This window comes from Salmo trutta, chromosome 23 (assembly GCF_901001165.1).
Source record: "Salmo trutta chromosome 23, fSalTru1.1, whole genome shotgun sequence".
Lineage (NCBI taxonomy): Eukaryota > Metazoa > Chordata > Actinopteri > Salmoniformes > Salmonidae > Salmo > Salmo trutta.
Genome location: NC_042979.1, coordinates 12,803,680 through 12,826,071, shown reverse-complemented (window position 1 = coordinate 12,826,071; position 22,392 = coordinate 12,803,680). Strand labels below are relative to the sequence as shown.

At 43.0% G+C, this 22,392-nt stretch overlaps 2 protein-coding genes across 6 annotated transcripts in view; both read left to right on the top strand.

Moving 5' to 3' along the window:
• Positions 1–1,574, top strand: part of cplane1 (ciliogenesis and planar polarity effector 1) — a 31,354-nt gene extending 29,780 nt beyond the window's left edge. For 4 of the 5 annotated variants that reach the window (XM_029709012.1, XM_029709014.1, XM_029709011.1 and 1 more), the window contains one exon: positions 104–746. In XM_029709012.1, coding sequence (XP_029564872.1) covers positions 104–396 — 293 coding nt within the window. In that variant the 3' untranslated portion in view covers positions 397–746. Of the gene's footprint in view, positions 1–103 lie in introns of all 5 variants that reach the window. The other variant, XM_029709013.1, reaches the window with a different exon arrangement.
• wdr70 (WD repeat domain 70) overlaps positions 951–22,392 on the top strand; it is an 83,346-nt gene continuing 61,904 nt past the window's right edge. Inside the window, exons 1-9 of the mRNA XM_029709018.1 lie at positions 951–1,291; positions 2,125–2,178; positions 2,297–2,380; positions 2,482–2,575; positions 2,740–2,956; positions 3,846–3,905; positions 8,367–8,500; positions 15,152–15,305; positions 17,912–17,988. Coding sequence (XP_029564878.1) covers positions 1,267–1,291; positions 2,125–2,178; positions 2,297–2,380; positions 2,482–2,575; positions 2,740–2,956; positions 3,846–3,905; positions 8,367–8,500; positions 15,152–15,305; positions 17,912–17,988 — 899 coding nt within the window. The 5' untranslated portion in view covers positions 951–1,266. The remainder of the gene's footprint in view (positions 1,292–2,124; positions 2,179–2,296; positions 2,381–2,481; positions 2,576–2,739; positions 2,957–3,845; positions 3,906–8,366; positions 8,501–15,151; positions 15,306–17,911; positions 17,989–22,392) is intronic.

Sequence of the window (22,392 nt, the reverse complement as noted above, 5' to 3'; positions counted from 1 at the left end):
AATTTTGGACAGGTAACTGTAACGGATTACATTTAGAAAGTAACCTACCCAACCATGTGTTTAGGTAATACTGATTAAAGTTATACCCTGTTTCGCCCTGTAGAGTGGAGAAGAGAAGTGATCCAGTCGTCACCTGGACGAAGAGGTGGAGGAGCAAGGGAGCAGAGAGAGACTGAAGAGAGGGAGGAGGAGGTGGTGAGCCCATGGAACCCCCCTCCAGAGATCTGCAGGTTGCTGGGGCTGGAGAACTCAGAGGGCCAGGGTGGTGTGGTGGCTAGAGCTGGGGGAACAGGGCTGGACAGACTGGATACCCTGTCAGAGAGCACTGGCAGCATCCTCAGCAAACTGGATTGGGCTGCCATTGAAAGCATCGTGGCCTCGGAAGGGGCCATCTGATTGACTTTGAGCACCCCCTCGTCATGCAGAGACAAGGATGACTATCTTGAGGGACAAGAGGAGCACAGGGTCACAAGGGAAGGATCACAACATTAAAACCATTGATGTGCCTATACGCTGTGATATTACTTGAAAGTGTCTCAACTGTTCATGGGCGCATGTGGAGGGCAGTCAGTACTGTGTGTCTTGTCATGCATCCTCTTGGTACCAGCTTTTACCAGAGAATCAGCATCATATTGGTACTCATGCCATATCTTTGTAGTGTATTGTATGAGTTTGTCAGGTCTATTTTTGGAGATCCAGTGTGTGTATATGACATTTTTGTTTTGGGTCTTAAATACCTGCTTATTTATTTTTGTGTGAGCTTATATGACCAGTTGATGTGGGTGGCAGGTAGCCTAGTGGTTAGAGCGTTGGACTAGTAACCGAAAGGTTGCAAGATCGACAAGGTAAACATCTGTTGTTCTGCCCCTGAACAAGGCAGTTTACCCACTGTTCCTAGACCGTCATTGAAAATAAGAATTTGTTCTTAACTGATCTGCCTAGTTAAATAAAGGTCAAATAAAGAAAAATAAATTGATGATTTCCACTCAGGAAAAAAGTGAAATAGAGTTTGAATGTAGTTAGTCTTTGCTTTGTGGCAAAGCTCAACATTTAATTTGTTTTTTTTAATATAAATTCCTTGATAGTACTAGAAAGGGTAAGGGCGCCTCTTTTTTTGGAAGATACAGAATCTGCACAAATGGTCAATGACTGGAAGTGACAATATTATCAATAACTAGAAATGACCACTATTTGGCAGTATTGGCGCTTTTGTTGAAATATTGAAGCAGCTTCCGGGTCACAGTTCAAGTAAACTTAAAAAAAAACATGGATCCTAACAAAACGGGCAACGGTAAATGTTACGTTATTAGCTGTTTTTTGGGGGTCAATTTTATAATTAACTGAATAAATGGTTGCAGAGGACAATGGTCGCAGCAAGCATGATTATTCAATATAACGAATGTGAGAGAAATCATCCTGTTGTTGCTGCTGCTAGCTAGCTTGTTTGGTAGCTAGCTAGCTGACGTTAGCTACTACAGCATCTCTGCTACGACTATTCTTTCAATGAACAATGCACTCCGAAATGTTTTCTTAATTAAACGGGTCCAACTGCAAAGTAGCTCAACCGAACAGAAGTTTGTGTCCTCGTGCAGTTTGTAATGCGCTAGGTAGTCAAATGTATGTGTCATATGCACAGGATACACATGTACACAGACACAGTACAATGACACGCTTACTTGCAGGTTCACCTCAACAATGCGACAACAGTATAATATAAAAAAAATAAGCAATAAAGATCAAATAGAAATTCAATGAAAATATAATACAAAGGCACTCAAACATGGACAATAGTTGCATGTGCGATAGGGGATATGGTGAGCAAAGTGTTTAAATTGTGCAATATTTTTTGCAATAGTAATAGAAGTCGTGTCGTATGTGTTTGTGCATAATATGTACATATGTGTGGGTGAGTGCATATGTGAGCTAGTTTGTGAAGTACAATAGCCACTCTGGAGTGTAGTCAGTCTATCAGTAAATAATGTATACAGTCTGTCAGATTTTTTGTTAGTTCTTGGTGTGACAATGGTAACATTATGTATTGACAATGGTAGTGATTTCATGTTGAGAGAAAGTAGTGAATGAATGAAGCAGCTAGTGTGGTTGAATCCTTTTCTTGTCTTTTAGCGTCTGACCAGAGTGATGGAGATATGGCCTCTGTCATGGGATTCTCTGGTTTTGGTAAGTGCTACTTCCATTGGCCTTCATATCAACCTGATGTCAACAACATATTCACCAGAAATGTATTTTAATAGGTGAGTACAGCATTTTAATACCAGCGTTCCGCTCTTCACTCCAGGAAAGAAAGCTCGCACCTTTGACCTGGATGCCATCTTTGAGCAGACCCGAAGAACGGCAATCGAGAGGAGTCAACAAGTATTAGGTTAGTGACAAATAGCTACGTGCCCTTTAACTCTGTGTGTGTGTGTGTGTGTGTGTGTGTGTGTGTGTGTTTTAAGTGTCTAACCTCAGCTGTGTCTCCAGAGGAGAGGCAGAAAGAGGAAATTGGGGAGAGCTCCCATACAACCAAGGCATCAAGCTCCAAACAGAGAGACAGAGCCCCTGCCCCTGCACCCAGGTAACACAAACAATCCCATCCATCCTAACTGACCAATGACTTGCATATGCTCAGAGTGAAATTAACTGTGTGGGAGGGTCATTTGAAATTGAGTGGTATTACCAGTATGCGGATTTGGCTAGATTATTGAAACCCATGGGTCTCTATTACATACTACCCAACAGGAATAAGGAGGAGAGCAGTAGTGGCAGTGGCAGCAGTGACTCAGACTCTGACTCAGACTCAGAGCTTATTGGCCCCCCAGTGCCCAAACAACTGACTGGTCAGGAGGATGATGAGGACTTAGTGGGGCCACCACTACCACCAGGGTACAGAGGAAGCACAGCTGACGATGAAGACGACGACGATGATGATGATGATATGCAGGATGATGAAGATGATGTAAGTCTGTTTCCACTTATGACACAAGGAAACAACTAAACATTTTACAGTAGATTTGCTTGAGGCTAAAAACATCTGCTCCCATACTGTTGCTAAACCTTTACATAAGTACATACATTTCTGTCTGCAACAATAAACAATTTACATAAGCAGACCAAATAGTCTGCTATGATCTTATTATCTTTATACATTTCAGTCTGCAACACTGAACATTTTTTACAGTCCTGAAGCCACATATTTATTTACATGGTGTGTTCTTACTATGTTATACCACTGGAGGCCAGTACACTCTTAGCATTTCATGAGACTTGCTTTATCGTTCCCTTTTACACAATAATGTATTGTGAGTCGACCCAGTGCAATCTTGGTGTACTGCTTGGGAAAGCAAGAGTTGGCTTTCTCACACCACCTCCTGATAAACCATAACAAAAAGCCATCATTTTAAAGTATGTAGGCCACCGAAATGCACCGCCCAAAGACACTTGGCCAGATGGTTTTCTCCTTAAAAAAGTGTTGTCCCTCATCTCCCCCTCTCTCTCTCTCTCTCTCTCTGAGTAGTAAAAGTCTCTTTGCTGTGTGTATGTTATGGGTGATATAGGCCAGACACCCAGCGTTCTCAGAGCAGGTGTGATTTCAGGCCGCCGTGGGGCTATGTGATGGATGGTGGCCTGTGACATGTTGGCCTCTGGTAATAACACGGCCCTCAGGCCAAACGCAGCCCTCCCATTGGGTGTAGGTGTAGCTAGTGGACCCTGCTGTGGGAGAAAACCAGCCTATCACACAGCCCATTAAAGCTGAAATATTGTGTATGACAGAGTGCCAAGCAGCCCACTCCACCTTCATCCACACATGTATGACAGGCAACTTCCTGTCCCTCTCTCTCTCTCAGAATCCAGTGAAGAAGATTCCAGATACTCATGAGATTACTCTGCAGCATGGCACCAAAACGGTAAGCATTTTCCAACTTTCCTCTCTATAACCCCCCTCTATATTTCTTAACTGTGGTGTTATATAACCTTTCCAAAGTGGATTCCAAACTGCTCATTGTTACTCATTGCACTCATGAGCCCGTTTAAATATAGCGCCCATTCATTTGCATATTTCCCTCCTAGGACTCATTAACAATAGAACTGCCTGGCCTTTCAGTCTATCAGTACCCGCTAGAGAACGTTGCCGGGCGTACACTTTAGCATATGCATCAGATGCATAGGTGCAAGGTGAAGCAAACATAAGCACCAACGCTTGATAAATAGTGCATAAACTATTATAAACATATTATTTGTTTACGGGGTAGATCAGCTTCAATATTGCAGATAGATTGTCGCTTCCACCATTGTAATTGTCTGCATCATTTCCAATTTCCCATATATTTTGTTGTATGTACAGTACTAGTCAAATGTTTGGACACACCTACTCATTCAAGGGTTTTCTTTATTCTTTACTATTTTCTACATTGTAGAATAATAGTGAAGACATCAAAACTATGAAATAACACATATGGAATCATGTAGTTACCAAAAAAGTGTTAAACAAATGAAGATGTATATTATATAGTAGCCACCCTTAGCCTTAATGACAGCTTTACACGCTCTTGGCATTCTCTCAACCAGCTTCATGAGGTAGTCATCTGGAATGTGTTTCAATTAACAGGTGTGCCTTGTTAATTTGTGGAATTTCTTTCCTTAATGCATTTGAGCCAATCAGTTGTCTTCTGACAAGGTATTGGGGGGTATACAGAAGATAGCCCTATTTAGTAAAATACCAAGTCCATATTATGGCAAGAACAACTCAAATAAGCAAAGAGAAACGACAGTCCATCATTACTTTAAGACCTGAAGGATAAGTTAGAGTTAACTGCACCACAGATTGCAGCCCAAATAAATGCTTCACAGAGTTCAATTAACAGACACATCTCAACATGAACTGTTCAGAGGAGACTGTGTGAATCAGGCCTTCATGGTCGAATTGCTCCAAAGAAACCACTACTAAAGGACACCAATAATAAGAAGAGACTTGCTTGGGCCAAGAAATGCGAGCAATGGACATTAGACCGGTGGAAATCTGTCCTTTGGTCTTATGAGTCCAAATTTGAGATTTTGGTTCCAACCTTCTATCATAGGGGAACGGATGATCTCCGCATGTGTGGTTCCCACCGTGAAGCATGGAGAAAGAGGTGTGATGGTGTGGGGGTGCTTTGCTGGTGACACTGTCAGAGATTTATTTGGAATTCATGGCACACTTAACCAGCATGGCTACCACAGCATTCTGCAGCGATACGCCATCCCATCTGGTTTGAGCTTAGTGGGATTGTCATTTGTTTTTCAACAGGACAATGACCCAAACACACCTCCAGGCTGTGTAAGGGCTATTTGACCGAGGAGAGGGATGGAGTGCTGCATCAGATGACCTGGCCTCCACAAGCACCCGACCTCAATCCAATTAGGATGGTTTGGGATCAGTTGGACCGCAGAGTGAAGGAAAGGAGCCAACAAGTGCTCAGCATATGTGGGAACTCCTTCAAGACTGTTGTAAAAGCATTCCTCATGAAGCTGGCTGAGAGAATGCCAAGAGTGTACAGAGCTGTCATCAAGGCAAAGGGTGGCTACTTTGAAGAATCTAAAATATATTTTGGTTACTACATGATTCCATATGTGTTCATAGTTTTCATGTCTTCACTATTATTCTACAATGTAGAAAATAGTAAAGAATAAAGAAAAACCCTTGAATGAGTAGGTGTTCTTAAACTTTTGACCTGTGTGTGTGTGTGTGTGTGTGTGTGTGTGTGTGTGTGTGTACGTACATGCATACATACATACATACATACATACATACATACAGTTGAAGTCTGAAGTTTTCAACCACTCACAAATTTCTTGTTAACAAACTATAGTTTTGGCAAGTCGGTTAGGACATCTACTGTGTGCATAACACAAGTCATTTTTCCAACAATTGTTTACAGACAGATTATTTCACTTATAATTCACTGTATCACAATTCCAGTGGGTCAGAAGTTTACATACACTAAGATGCCTTTAAACAGCTTGGAAAATTACAGAAAATGATGTCATGACTTTAGAAGCTTCTGATAGGCTAATTTACATCATTTGAGTCAATTGGAGATATACCTGTTGATGTATTTCAAGGCCTACCTTCAAACTCAGTGCATCTTTGCTTGACGTCATGGGAAAATCAAAAGAAATCAGCCAAGACCTCAGAATTGTTTTTTAGACCTCCGCAAGTCTTCATCCTTGGGAGCAATTTCCAAACGCCTGAAGGTACCACATTCATCTGTACAAACAATAGTACGCAAGTATAAACACCATGGGACCACGCAGCCGTCATACCGCTCAGGAAGAAGACACGTTCTGTCTCCTTGAGATAAACATACTTTGGTGTGAAAAGTGCAAATCAATCCCAGAACAACAGCAAAGGACATTGTGAAGATGCTGGAGGAAACCGGTACAAAAGTATCTATATCCACAGTAAAACGAGTCCTGTATCGACATAACCTGAAAGGCCGCTCAGCAAGGAAGAATCCACTGCTCCAAAACCACCATAAAAAAGCTAGACTACGGTTTGCAACTGCACATGGGGACAAAGGTCATACATTTTGAAGAAATGTACTCTGGTCTGATGAAACAAAAATAGAACTGTTTGGCCATAATGAACATTGTTATGTTTGGAGGAAAAAGGGGGGGACTTGCAAGCCAAAGACCACCATCCCAACCGTGAAGCACAGGGGTGGCAGCATCATGTTGTGGGGGTGCTTTGCTGCAGGAGGGTCTGGGATAGGATAAAATAATCCTTCTAACCCCCTCACAACATGATGATATAGATGCACTATACTAAAGTGGTTGTTCCACTGGATATCATAAGGTGAATGCACCAATTTGTCAGTCACTCTGGATAAGAGCGTCTGCTAAATGACGATGTAAATGTAATTAATTAGTATAGTATAATGAAATAGTATAATTAATTAATGAATAGTATAATGAATCTAGTATAATTAGTATTACTAGTAATCGGCCAGGTTAAATGATTTGCTCTATTCCTAAACAAAAGTGTCAGTGCATGAACAATTGTAAAGGATGAATTGCATAAATAAATAGCATATTTGAATTTTAAATTCATTATGTTACTAGTTTTTGCATCGTAGCCAGAGCAATGCTGCTGTACGTGTGGTCATGTGATGAGTACATGGACAGCACTGATATTCTTGGAAATAGAGCTGCACCTCTTGAATTATGAGAGTTATTTGACAAAGGTAAGTGTAATAGAAATGACAGAATATCTTCTTTCAGATACTGTATAGAAATCAAAGTGTTTTACCTGCATGTGACTCTGAAGGAGGATTCGATAAAGTGATGATCCTTTCCCTGCATTTGTAAATTACAAGATGCGCCCATCTCTTCATGTTCAATTTGACAACTGAAAGGCCTAATATTGTCACTCATCAGATTATTGAAAAATGTAATCCTGTCTATTGGCTAACTCTTATGTGTGCAATTAGTTTGGGTATAGTGTGTAGTTTCGATGGCCGGTTGTGCAGGCTGACTGGCATCGTTTGTTTCCCACTCATGAAGTTGGATAGAGTAAAGGATATGTTTCGTATTATTCTTAAGAACAACTCCAACACACAGCATGTTTTCATTTCCCTTACAATACATTTGATTAGTAATAGAGTTACAGTAAATAAAACAGTCCCGTAACAGCTTCTTTTTACAAAGTAAAATGTAAGAGAACGGTATCAATTCACAAGGAGCGCGGTCAAATTATTAACATAAGCTCCAAAGCTGATAAATAGGCATAACACAAACTCATCATTACACATTTTTTTCACAATTAAATCAACTTCTTCACCCTCCTTAACATTCAGTTGGTCCTAATTTAAATTCAATTGTGAAGCAACGTGCACAATTATCGCCCATTCATTCATTTGTCATTCATTCAGTGAGGAGAGAGAGATGCATTAGCGCCTGGCTGGGTACCAACATCCTACAGCACATTGTCTTGCAGGTTACGTTAGGAGTAGGTGTGAAAAAAACTGAGTAAAAGGCACTAAATACTTCTCTGTGGTTTCAACATTCTGACAATTGAGCTGTGTAAAATACAACCATTTAGAATAAGTCAGGGAAGCAGCAGGACAAAGCTTTTTTGGGGATTGATTTCTTTAATTTACTAAATCAAATGTCAGTGGCCGTTGGCCTATGGCGGTTCTAGCGTTAAAAGGCTAGGCAATGCACATCCAGACAAACTACTGGGACCCTCAGCCAAGATTGTGACCATTGTGCACTAAGCTGGCTGGTTAGGTGGTGTGCTGTTAACCTAGTAGCAACTAGGTGTTAGTTAGGTGTATAAGGTCCCCGGCAGGTGAAAGTAACCTCTGTTTGTTTGCTCCCTCCCTCCTCAGGTGTCGGCCTTGGCATTGGACCCCTCTGGAGCCCGTCTGGTCACCGGGGGATACGACTTTGACGTGCGCTTCTGGGACTTTGCTGGGATGGATGCAGCTCTGAATTCCTTCAGAACAATACAGCCCTGCGAATGGTGTGTCCTCCACATAGACTAGAACATACACATGCCTATCAAACAGAGTGCATTGGGAGCGTAACCCATTAGGCTGTCCACCCATGTAGCCAGAGCCATCAATAAACGAGGGATATTGGCCAAATGAGCAATTTTTACCTTAAAAAAAAAAGCTTATAACAAATGACAAAAACACTTCCTTGTTTGTGATGTGTAGCGTATACAAAACTTTACAGCCAGTTGTTTTATTGGTTTTTACTTTCCTTAAACACTAGATGTCCACATCACGGTTCAGCTGTCGGAGATTTGAGTGATAAATGCATCAGGGCATTGCATGCATACACCTATAGGCTTAGGAGTCCAATGTATGATATTAATATATATGAAGAAAGAGAAACGTAGGCCTAGCCCCAGAGAGAGAGAGATGGTGGCGGCATGCTACGACACCGACATGCATTTCTTTATCCTTGCCAGAAATGCTACTGCGTCTGCTCTACAGATATAGGTGTACAGAAGGAGGCTAATTCATGCATTTTTTTATCCTAATATTTTTCTTTATTAAGATAAGCATTATATTGGTAGATAATAGGAGTAACTCTGGTCGCAATTGCAGCAATTACTAAGAAAGGCTAGTGCCTACCGTAATCAACAAATGATAGCAATAGGCTAATAATATTAATTTTACAACCAGCCTACTTATAACCTTAAACTAAATATGGGGCACACAATTATAAAGACAGATTAAACTTCATTTAGCCAACCAAAATGTCTCAACAGAATGAAACAAAACACATTCAGCATTATTAAGGAGCTGGTTTAGATCAATAAATAGGCCTACAATAATAACAATGATATATTATAGTAATGATATATTGTTTAAATTATTCATATGAAAAAATAAGTTAAAAAAATAGCATCCTACCTGAATAGTGAGTTGCACAGTACGTTCTTCTCATATTTGTCCACTACAATATTAAAACGTATCCCCTTGTAGGCGAGTTAAGTAAATGTAAATGCAACGTAATTCCCTTTCTATGCACTTTTCTCTCTGTTCTGACCTTGAATTTAAGCATGATAATAGCATGCTATTCACCAGCTATTTGTTTGGGGTGGAGATGGAATAAATGAAGGTGTGGTGGTGTGTCTAGAGATATGCCATATTCTGACCTTGACTTAATTCCACCACCTTTACACGTGAGGAAACCATGAGTAAAGTCTAGTGAACCTACCGGTTCCAAGTGGAAAAAACATGGACTGAATGTTTGTAGATATAAAAAAAAAAAACATTCTCCATGCACTTTAATTTACACTAAGTTTCACCCCCTTTTGCCCTCAGAACAGCCTCAATTCATCGGGGCATGGACTCTACATGGTATTAAGCATTCCACAGGGATGCTGGTCCATGTTGACTCCAATGCTTCCCACAGTTGTGTCAAGTTGGCTAGATGTCCTTTGGGTGGTGGACCATTCTTGATACACAGGGGAAACTGCTGAGTGTGGATAAACCCAGCAGCGTTGCAGTACTTGACACACTGAAACCAGTGCACCTGGCACAAACTACCATACCCTGTTCAAAGGCACTTGAATATTTTGTCTTGCCCATTCACCCTCTGAATGGCACTCATACATAATCCATGTCTCAATTGTCTTGAGGCTTAAAAATCCTTCTTTAACCTGTCTCCTCCCCTTCATCTACACTGATTGAAGTGGATTTAACAGGTGACATCAATAAGGGATCATAGCTTTCACCTGGTCAGCAATGTTCTCTCAATGTTTGGGGTAACTGGGCAAATTTCAGGTCTGCTGAGCCCAACTTACAGCACACGTTTACTGTGAACCCTGAGGCTGTACCCGCTTGAAGTTACAGTTTTAACAGTGGCCAAGTAGGCTACTGTGGCTACTTGATCATAATGTAGGCCTACTAGAGTGGCCTACCATCAAAAACAATGGAGAAAATGCATCCCATAACATTTTAACATGGAAACAGCTGTTCTATCATTCAGCCTACAGTAGTAACCAATGTGTTTTGTTCATTCCATGAGACATTTGAACAAAACATGCAGGGCTTGACATTAACCTGTTTATCTACTTGTCCTTCAGACAAGGAGGTGACTGAAAATGTTGTTGTTTGATGCAAATAAAATGCATTATTATTACAATACCATTAGTACAGAGAATCAGATAAATTATGCTACCCTCTGCCTATTGGCTACTTAGCTTATTCAAGCCTATGCAACATTAACCAATTAACCAACTGTACCATAGCAATGAGGTTTGTGCAGTAAGCTATAGGCCCAATACATTATCACCGCATATTGACTTTGCTTGAATTGCCCTGCCAATGCATTGTTGTTCGGGCCATTTTTAGCTCAAAATATAAGGTAGGCTATATGATCACACCGGTAATAGATCCATTGTTGTGTTACCTGTGAGGCACACCTGAGTGAGCATGCATTTAAATAATTAGCATTTATTTTTTATTTTACCGGGCTGATGGTGCCTGCATCTTATGGTCAGTCTCAGCAGAGGGAGAGAGCAGCAGACTCAGGGTCTGCCTTTCAACATCCCTCTGCTCTCCCTTTCCTCCACTGACACTGACCAATAAGGGACATCGTCTTCCAACTGATGGCAACTCGAGTCTCACCCCATTATTTCTGCCTCATTCACAAATCCATGTTGTTACTCCTATGAACAGAGTAAGTGAAATATTCCTTGATATTAAAAAAGACCCAAGCCTCTAATATTAACAACAATGCAAGCCTATAGAAACACTTTCCTACTCGTTCATTACTGCTGCAGTGACACAGTGTTGACAGTGCTGAGTAAGAACTTCAACATAAACAGCAGCTCTTTGCTGTATTTGTTGACAGTCTTCTCTAGTCATGGTTTTAAATGTTTTGAACTCTCACAGAATCAACTTTGCTGTAGCTTTTGTACCTTCAGACACATGAAATGGTTCTAAATGGCAACAGTTGCCTTCCCGGCGAGCAGGGCAGCTGAATCGGGTTCACTTACGGCCAACAGCCCAAGACGAAAAAAAGAATAATTGGCTTTATATATATATATATATATATATTTATATATATATTTTTTTTTACAGAACAGTTTGCAGATCGACCAGGACTCCCTTTGAGATCGACCAGTTCAATCTCGTGCGTTTCCCTGTGTGCTGATATTTATTCTGCGGGACAGTCTCGGGGGAGCTGCGCGGGGCAGTCTCGGGGGAGCTGCGCGGGGCAGTCTCGGGGGAGCTGCGCGGGGCAGTCTCGGGGGAGCTGCGCGGGGCAGTCTCGGGGGAGCTGCGCGGGGCAGTCTCGGGGGAGCTGCGCGGGGCAGTCCCGGGGGAGCTGCGCGGGGCAGTCCCGGGGGAGCTGCGCGGGGCAGTCCCGGGGGAGCTGCGCTGGGCAGTCCCGGGGGAGCTGCGCGGGGCAGTCCCGGGGGAGCTGCGCGGGGCAGTCCCGGGGGAGCTGCGCGGGGCAGTCTCGGGCTAATGTTTTGTACACTCGGTGTATAACTTGATAAGAGCTATTGATAAATGAGTAATCTGTTTGGATAAGGGAATTGTAAATATACATTCCACTTTTAAATCTATTTTATCTTATAATCGCTGGAGACAAATGTGAAACCACTCATATGGCAGCAACCTGAAGCATATCGACTTAAAGTAAAGTTTTAAATTGAAATTGTACAGCATTTTAACTTGCACTGATGGGCACTCTTAATTATAGGCTAACCAGACTTTCTCTGTTTCCTATTTGTATCATGTTAAGTATTAGCCTCTATCAGTATCAACTGTCAATAGTCCTAATAACCACACATATTCAACTGCCATTTTACTGTTAGTTCTTTTCATTTGGTATAGCCTACATCATTCCATTTAATGACATGTTTCGTTTACCTTCATTTGCTTCCTCTGTAAACGGCGTCATGGCCGTGTGGTTGTTGCTGAGGATCATTAGTAAAAAAACATGTAGGGTGATTAAATCGTTATGTAGCGGAGAGCAGACCAAGTCGTAACAGTTTGAACCCGACGCATGGTGCAATAATTAATTGGCCGTGTCATCACACAGTTCCGTCGTTAGTGCAGGCAATAGACAAGGATGTTGCCTACTATTCTACGCTATTCTCCCTATTATAATTCTGTGTACACTACTCTTCCAACATTACCATGGGTTGAAGAGTTGAATGTGGCAATTTTCCATATTATGGCCCGTATTATCAGGTATGCTATTAGCAATAAGCATTACCATCTGTAGCCCAACTGATGCAGCATAGGCAACCCCATGCTTCAGCCTATCTGCTTTCATCCTGTTGGGCTAATCATTAGTTGGATCCCAAATGTAATCTTTTAACTAGTTAGCATCCTATTGATGAATTTTATGTCCCAAAAACCTTGCATAAACACAGTGAATTTAATGTAAGCCTATATGTTTAGGTAACTTGGGGTAAACCGCCACCCGGGGTAGCATGTTCCCTGTCTGTACTTCTCCAAGAAACCACTTCATAGGGTGGCGTTTTAAGTCCAAGTTACTCTACCTTTGACCCGTTACAGTTAGCCCTACTCTCCCCTATGCACTCACAGGGATTTGCAGAGGTGTATGGTGCTTAACCATGACACTGCAGTTTGCGCATATTTAGGAGTTGACAAATAAAGTAGGTATGGAAAGCTGGGATTGCCTTTTTAACAAAGGCCATTTAAACTGCTATTTTCCCCACAATTAGAGGAATTGTTGTGCATTGACTGCTTGTCAGAATGCAGGTTTCCCTCCCTATGGCACTCGTAACTTAAATGCCCCTCGAGAGGAATATTTATCTCGCATAGAACACACAACAACTAGCCGACTGTTCTAGCATGTTCAAAGTGCGCCACGACAGATATTTTTTCACGTTCCATATTTTTTTGCCATGGAAGCAATGATTGTGCCGTGGCGCAGCGCCACAGTTAAATGACTGCAGCGGAAACACTGTTCCAATATCGCATCGATCAAACTTGAGATATGGCAACTTTCAGGATGAGTGAACCCACTGTATTTTTTTATTCACCAATATATTTAGTGCGTAAAGGCTCTAAACCTTTTTTTGTGATTCATAAATACTTTCCCAACCCTAAATAATCTACAAGATCAGAGTATTTTTAAGTCTACCAATTGGTGCTGAAGCAGAGACGAATATGCATATATTTAGATGGCTTAATTTCATTTATCCCTAATATTCTGAACCCGTTCTTTCAATATATTCTATTGAGTCTGATATGCACCCCGGGACAATTTGTCCTGCTACTATTGTATTTATCGGCTTTTCATTTATTTTATTGGCCAAAAAACGGCAATTACCAGCTAAGGAAACCCTGCTATCAAAATGCTCATACACATGCACAAACATGTTGTTGTATTGCTTCAGCGCACCTCATGTTAACTGTAGTACCTCATGTCAGAGGAATGGATCTTCTCCCTTTAATTAAATGGACCTAACCTAAATACTGTATACTCGGATGCAGATGAGAGAAGAGCTTGTGTATGTGTTTGTGTACATGTGTATCACTGTGCGTATTTAATGTTTGTTTCGTGGAACCCATCAATGAATACATTCTCTCAGGGGTTTTGAGAACCAATGGGCTGAGCTGGAGCGGGCTTTCCCTGAATCTTATTAGCAGAACTCTACGCCACATTTAGCCTGATTACAGAGCTGTCCAATAGTCTCTGCGGTCACTGACACACTAGGCCGTATTTGGAGAGCCGTGTGAAGCCCGCTGTTTCTCCATCGACCTGCAGGGCACACGAGTTAAAAACGAGGGATTATTTCCGCTTAATGAGGAACCTTGATTGGTTCAGTGTTGTTGACTCTTCCTCCGAAGGAAATGTAGTGATGGCTGTCTGTGCTCCAGCCCCTGGAGGTAGGAACAGAGATGTTAACCCAGTTTTATTTCACTATGGTCCCACTCCCTAAGCGTTCTGCTCCCCGCACGGAACCTGGCTGGCCCCTCTACCCCCTGCTGTGTTAATGCAGTTTGATATTGACCTGAATTGCTATCTGCACTTTGGGAGAGTGGTTATGTGTGTGTGTTGCGTGACACGTGTGGTGTGCGTGCTTGCATGGAGTAGGAGGTAACAGTAAGAGTTCAGCGCATAGATTGGCATTGTGAATGGGTTGCTGGTTAGGCTAAATCCCAATCTTTGGGCTCATATTTGAACCTCTCCACTCCTTTTCTTGCTGGAAAGAAGAAACCCAACTATGTTTAGTGCAGCCAAGGTTAGCCGCGGTGTGTTCCATTCTTCTGTCCCAGTCTAACACACTTTTCATTGTGTTGAGTCTGAGGGACAAGACAGAGAGAGGCCCAGACCTAGACATCTCCACTGTTGGTCTGTCTGGTCCAAATCTAATGGGCCGAACGTCTGACCGTTTCCGCTAACTCTCTGTGATGTGTGTTGTCACGGTTCCTATGGTAACAGGTTTTTGTCTAAAACTGCTTCGGGATTTAAAGCTGTTATATGACATCGCTGTAGCTCTGATGCCGTACACGTTCAGACCTAGCAGATGTCTCTCACCAATTCAACAGAAACTCCCACAAAGACACTTACCGCACGCTTTTCAGGAATGACCAATGGTAGCCACGGGAATGATAAGTAAAAAAGCTTTGCCTTTCTCATCCTCTCCCATTGTGTCCCCTCTCAGCCACCAGATCAGGTCCCTGCAATACAGCATCACTGGTGATGTCATCCTGGTGGTGTCTGGGAATGCCCAGGCCAAGGTGTTGGACCGAGACGGGTTCCCGGTCATGGAGTGTCCCAAGGGAGACCAGTACATCGTGGACATGGCTAACACCAAGGTACACACTCATCCACCACCTACTCTCTGATATGTGCTTCCTCTGTTACTGAGAAGGGAAGAGATATAGCCATCGTACACTATGGCCTTCCCCCCCCTGTCGGTGGCCACTCAAACAAGCATTCGGGCCTGGGCCTTAGCTTTGTGTCAGGGATGACCCCTGCACTGTATGTTCTGCAGCTGCAGGTTAGTTTGTGTATGGGGGTAATGATGTGTACTGTACTTCCAGCTGGGAGCAGTCAGAGTAGAGTAGGAGAGGGTCACGATGACATTCACAACTAGATCATGCCGTGGTGACCGACCACTGACCAAGGTCGCGTTCATTCAATGCGTCTTGGGTGAACAGTTTTTGCTGTCTAAAAGGCCGTTGCTGACTGTCCATTTGCAGAGCATGTTCTGCATGATGGCTGAGACGCCTGTGAGAATGATGTGATAGAGATGACTTCCCCAGTAGGATAACTACTGTAGGGTGTCCCTCTGTCTCTCTACATTCCTGTGGATCCAATGCTCCATTGGGGCTGTAGCTGGCAGCAGGGTTCTGGGTAGTGAAGCTCTGCTGAAGGTGACCCAGCTAATTTAGTGTGTCCAAAACCAATTCTCTCACATCCCTACATCACCACCACACACACACACACACTAGTCTCTCTCTTTCTCTCTCACTCTCTTCTGCTCTGTCTCTTGCACAGCACCCACCCATATGCTCTCTCTCACGCTCTCACTCTCTCACACACACACACACACACACACACTGTGTGTGAGAGAGAGAGGACTGGGAATTATCACAATACTTTGGTTAGCGATACGATATGCATTGCAATTTTCACGATTCTGTATGTATTGCGATTCGATGTTCCAAACATACTGCTCATCATGTCTGCTGCAGAGGGACAAGAGAGAGCCATGATAATTTTTTCATTAATTTTTTTCCCCCTGTTTCACTCCAATTTCGTATCAAATTGGTAGTTACAGTTTTGTCTCATCGCTGCAACTCCCATACGGACTCGGGAGAGGCGAAGGTCGAGAGCCGTGCGTCCTCCGAAATACGACCCGCCATGCCGCACTGCTTCTTGACACAATGCTCGCTTAACCCAGAAGCCAGCCGCACCAATGTGTCTGAGGAAACACCGTACACCTGGCGACCACAGGAGTCACTAGACCGCAATGGGACAAGGACATTCCGGCCTGCCAAGCCCTCCTTTAACTCGGACGACGCTGAGCCAATTGTGTGTCGCCTCATGGGTCTCCCGGTCTGGGCCAGCTCCGACACAGCCCTGTATCGAACCCGGATCTGTAGTGACACAGCTAGCACTTCGATGCAGTGCCTTAGACCACTGCACCACTCAGGAGGCCCCCATGAGAATGAGTCATGGAAATAGAAGTACTGAAATCTATTTCAAAAATAAGATGGCGAAAAATATTGGAGTGTTGGTGCAGGTACAGCCAACTAGCGCAAAAAGAATATTGCAATATTTTTATAACGATACGATCGATATATAATCAACAATTATATCCTGATATGTAACTGTATCGGTCCCCCCCTCACTAACACACACACTAAAGGCTTTCCATGGTTTCCTAGTATCAGTGAGGCTGATTTTTCCACCCAGGTTTCTGTTTGTAATTAGGCTTATTCTTTTTGATGTGGTGTTTACTGTCAAGTGTGTGTGTCAATCTGGTTCTAATTAGGCATTGGCAGTTGGCTGTCCTCTCCTGTTCTGTTGGGGAGGAGGGGAATCAGAGCTGCATAGCAACGGTAGTTCCTCCAGTCCAATTAAGACTGTGAACGACCGGAGCTGTTTGTTTTGATGCCTTTTGCCAGAACGTGGAAGTAATTCAGTAATTTACAAAACCATTTAAGCGCTAAACATACAACACCGTTTATGGACTGTACCCTAAGCATTACAAGTATAGGTTGAAATACTTTTTTGTTCTCCATCTGTGAATATTCAAAGTAGTCCTTGTATTTTACAGTATGGAGAGAGATATAGCGTTTAAATGCTATAAATGAGCGAGAATGACGGTTTGATAAGTCGTGGTAAAGGGGAACATGGTACAGTGGAAGCCGGGCCGTGTCCAGTCCCATGGTAAAAGGGCTAAGGGGATCTCACAGTGAGCAGGCAGGTCTCTCCACAATTCACACACTGATGTCATTTTGCTCAACTCCTGTCCTCTCTGTCAGGTTGAGATATGTCATGTCTGAACTCTCTTTGCTGCACGTCGGAGAAATCCCCTGTTCTCTCTGGGCAGTCGCTCTTTGAAGATGTTATTTGTTATGGCTATTTCTGCGCGTGTTTTTTTTTTTACCAGAGGAGAGCCCTGCTGGAGGTCACAGTGCTATGAGCTCTCAGTTTTGAGGCAGAGGGAGCTCCACTGGGCCTGGCTGGCTCTGGTGTTTAGGGGGGTTCTCCTTCCCTGTAGGTCCATCTCTTTTCTCTGGAGAAGGACCAAGGGCTAACTAGGAGCAGTGAGATCAGGCTGCTATGCAAGACGTGCCACTCTCTGTAAAATAGATGGTTGGTCGTTACTTGTTTAAATCCAGATTCCTCAGTGCTGATTGGGTAAAAATATAGCCATTTAACTACGTTTCTGTCTGTCTTTTTATTTCAGGGTCACACTGCCATGCTGAACAGCGGCTGTTGGCACCCCAAGATTAAGGACGAGTTTATGACCTGCTCCAACGACGGGTGAGTTGTGTGTGTGTGTGTGTATGTTTCTCTGTGCTGGTGAATCTGAGATTCACAGGGACAGACAAACGCACTGTTACAAGCTGGCAGTGGTGGAAAAAGTACTCATTTGTCATACTTGAGTAAAAGTAAAGATATCTTAATAGAAAATGACTCAAGTAAAAGTCACCCAGTAAAAGTATCAAAAGTAAATGGAATTGCTAAAATGTACTGAAGTATCAGAAGTGTAAATAATTTCTAATTCCTTATATTAAGCAAACCAGACTGCACCAATTTATATATTTTTAATTTTTATTGGTGGATAGCCAGGGGCATATTCCAACACTCAGACATCATTTACAAATGAAGGATTTGTGTTTAGTGAGTCTGCCAGATCAGAGGCAGTAGGGATGATCAGGGATGTTCTCTTGATAAGTATGTGAGTTGGACCATTTTCCTGTAAAAATGTAGCGAGTACTTTTGGGTGTCAGGGAAAATGTATGGAGTAAAAAGTACATTATTTTCTTTAGGAATGCAGTGAAGTAAAAGTTGGCAAAAATAGAAATAGTAATAGTATACCCCCCAAAACTACTTAAGTAGTACTTTAAAGTATTTTTACTTAAGTACTTTACACCACTGCAAGCTGGCTACCAACCAGTACTCAACCTTGCCCTATGTACATAGTCATTGAAAACTGGTCACTTTAATAATGTTTACATTCTGTTTTACCCACTTCATATGTATAACTGTATTCTAGTCAAGGCTCATCGTATATATCTACTGCTGTACACACCTCTTCTATTCATATACTGTCCATAATGTCAATACACACCATCATATACATACAGTATATATTTATATTCCGGACTCTGACATCACTCGTCCTATTTCAGTATTTCTTAATTCCTTTATTTACATTTTTGGGGTTTGCATGTATTGTTTTGCATTGTTAGTTATTACTGCACTGGTAATAAGAGTCTCGGGCCGACTCTCTTCTCTCTACATTTTGTATACATCAATGATGTTGCTCTTGCTGCTGGTGATTCTCTGATCCACCTCTACGCAGATGACACCATTCTGTATACTTCTGGCCCTTCTTTGGACACTGTGTTAACTAACCTCTAGACGAGCTTCAATGACATACAACTCTCCTTCCGTGGCCTCAAGCTCTATTAAATGCAAGTACTTGCTCTTAAATGCAAGTAAAACTAAAAGCATGCTCTTCAACCGATCACTGCCCACACCTGCCCGCCCGTCCAGCATCACTACTCTGGACGGTTCTGACTTAGAATATGGACCACTACAAATACCTAGGTGTCTGGTTAGACTGTAAACTCTCCTTCCAGACTCACATTAAGCATCTCCAATCCAATTAAATCTAGAATCAGCTTCCTATTTCGCAACAAAGCATCCTTCACTCATGCTGCCAAACACCCTCGTAAAACTGACTATCCTACCGATCCTTGACTTCGGCGATGTCATTTACAAAATCGCCTCCAACACTCTCTTCAGCAAACTGGATGCAGTCTATCACAGTGCCATCCGTTTTGTCACCAAAGCCCCAAATACTCCCCACCACTTCGACCTGTAAGCTCTCATTGGCTGGCCCTCGTTTCATATTCGTCGCCAAACCCACTGGCTCCAGGGCATCTATAAGTCTTTGCTAGGTAAAGCCCCGCCTTATCTCAGCTCACTGGTCACCATAGCAACACCCACCCGTAGCACGCGTTCCAGCAGGTATATTTCACTGGTCACCCCCAAAACCAAATCCTCCTTTGGCTGCCTTTCCTTCCAGTTCTCTGCTGCCAATGACTGGAACGAATTGCAAAAATCACTGAAGCTGGAGACTCATATCTCCCTCACTAGCTTTAAGCACCAGCTGTCAGAGCAGCTCACAGATCACTGCACCTGTACATAGCCCATCTGTAAATAGCCCATCCAACTACCTCATCCCCATACTGTTATTTATTTTGCTCCTTTGCACCCCAGTATCTTTACTTGCGCATTCATCTTCTGCATATCTATCACTCCCGTGTTTAATTGCTATATTGTAATTACTTCACCACTATGGCCTATTTATTGCCTTACCTCCCTTGTCCTACCTCATTTGCACACACTGTATATAGACTTTATCTATTGTGTTATTGACTGTATGTTTGTTTATTCCATGTGTAACTCTGTGTTGTTGTTTGTGTCGCACTGCTTTGCTTTATCTTGGCCAGGTCGCAGTTGTAAATGAGAACTTGTTCTCAACTAGCCTACCTGGTTAAATAAAGGTGAAATAATTTATTTTTAAATAAAAAAAACTGCTGGAGCTAGGAACTTAAGCATTTCGCTATCCCCGCAATAACAGCTGCAAAATTGTATTTGATTTAAATGAACACAGCACTGGGCTGTCTCCTACAGCTGGAGGGCTCTATCAGAGCTGGGATGAGTGGCTTAATTGGTTTGAGAAAGGCAGTAATGAGCTGAGTAAGGGTGCACTGCCATGTCTCACTGGTTTCTCAGAATGGCACCGTGCAACTCATGTCTACTTGGTCACTAATCTTCCTAACAGCAGGATTATGTGGATCAGGACCCTCACCGAAGAAGAAGAAGACCCTAAACGATTCTTACAGGGAATAAACTAGTCGGATAATCTCACCAAAATGTAAGGACAGCAATGCCGGTGTATGATCACTAGAGTCTTTGTTTGAGCTGGGGTACAGTGGATTATCCAGGATCAGCCGGAGGATTGCAAATTAACATATCCCTTTAAGACTCATTTTCATTGAGATCACCTGGGCATCAATATGGCCCTCTGAAGTCTATTTCCAATTCAACAGTTACTAGGCAGTACAAGTTTGAGCTTCCAAAAATGCTGGTTTATCATTGCTGACAATATAAACTCAGCAAAAAAAGAAATGTCCTCTCACTGTCAACTGCGTTTATTTTCAGTAAACTTCACGTGTAAATATTTCTATGAACATAGCAAGATTCAACAACTGAGACATAAACTGAACAAGTTCCACAGACATGTGACTAACAGAAATTGAATAATGTGTCCCTGAACAAAGGGGGGGTCAAAATCATAAGTAACAGTCATTATCTGGTGTGGCCACCAGCTGCATTAAGTACTGCAGTGCATCTCCTCCTCATGGACTGCACCAGATTTGCCCGTTCTTGCTGTAAGATGTTACCCCACTCTTCCACCAAGGCACCTGCAAGTTCCCAGACATTTCTGGGGGGAATGGCCCCAGCCCTTACCCTCGGATCCAACGGGTCCCAGACGTGCTCAATGGGATTGAAATTCGGGCTCTTCGCTGGCCATGGCAGAACACTGACATTCCAGTCTTGCAGGAAATCACACACAGAACGAGCAGTATGGCTGGTGGAATTGTCATGCTGGAGGGTCATGTCAGGATGAGCCTGCAGGAAGAGTACCACATGAGGGAGGAGGATGTCTTCCCTGTAACGCACAGCGTTGAGATTGCTTGCAATGACACAATGACAACAAGCTCAGACCGATGATGCTGTGACACACCATCCCAGACCATGACGGACCCTCCACCTCCAAATCGATCCCGCTCCAGAGTACAGGCCTCGGTGTAATGCTCATTCCTTCAACGATAAACACGAATCCGACCATCACCCCTGGTGAGACAAAAGCGCGACTCGTCAGAGAAGAGCACTTTTTGCCAGTCCTGTCTGGTCCAGCGACAGTGGGTTTGTGCCCGTAGGCGACGTTGTTGCCGGTGATGTCTGGTGAGGACCTGCCTTACAACAGGCCTACAAGCCCTCAGTCCAGCCTCTCTCAGCCTATTGTGGACAGTCTGAGCACTGATGGAGGGATTGTGCGTTCCTGGTGTAACTCGGGCAGTTGTTGTTGCCACCTTGTACCTGTCCCGCAGGTGTGATGTTCGGATGTACCGATCCTGTGCAGGTGTTGTTACACGTGGTCTGCCACTGTGAGGACGATCAGCTGTCCGTCGTGTCTCCCTGAAGCGCTGTCTTATGCGTCTCACAGTACGGACATTGCAATTTATTGCCCTGGCCACATCTGCAGTCCTAATGCCTCCTTGCAGCATGCCTAAGGTACGTTCACGCAGATGAGCAGGGACCCTGAGCATCTTTCTTTTGGTATTTTTCAGTCAGTAGAAAGACCTCTTTAGCGTCCTAAGTTTTCATAACTGTGACCTTAATTGCCATTCCACAGGTGCATGTTCAGTAATTGTTTATGGTTCATTGAACAAGCATGGGAAACAGTGTTTTAACCCTTTACAATGAAGATCTGTGAAGTTATTTGGATTTTTACACATTATCTTTGAAAGACAGGTTCCTGAAAAAGGGCCGTTTCTTTTTTGCTGAGTTTAGTTTCCCATCATCTCACTTGTCACCAGCAGGGAGTCCTCTAGGCTAAGCTACGCCTCTGGGACCGTTGGTCTG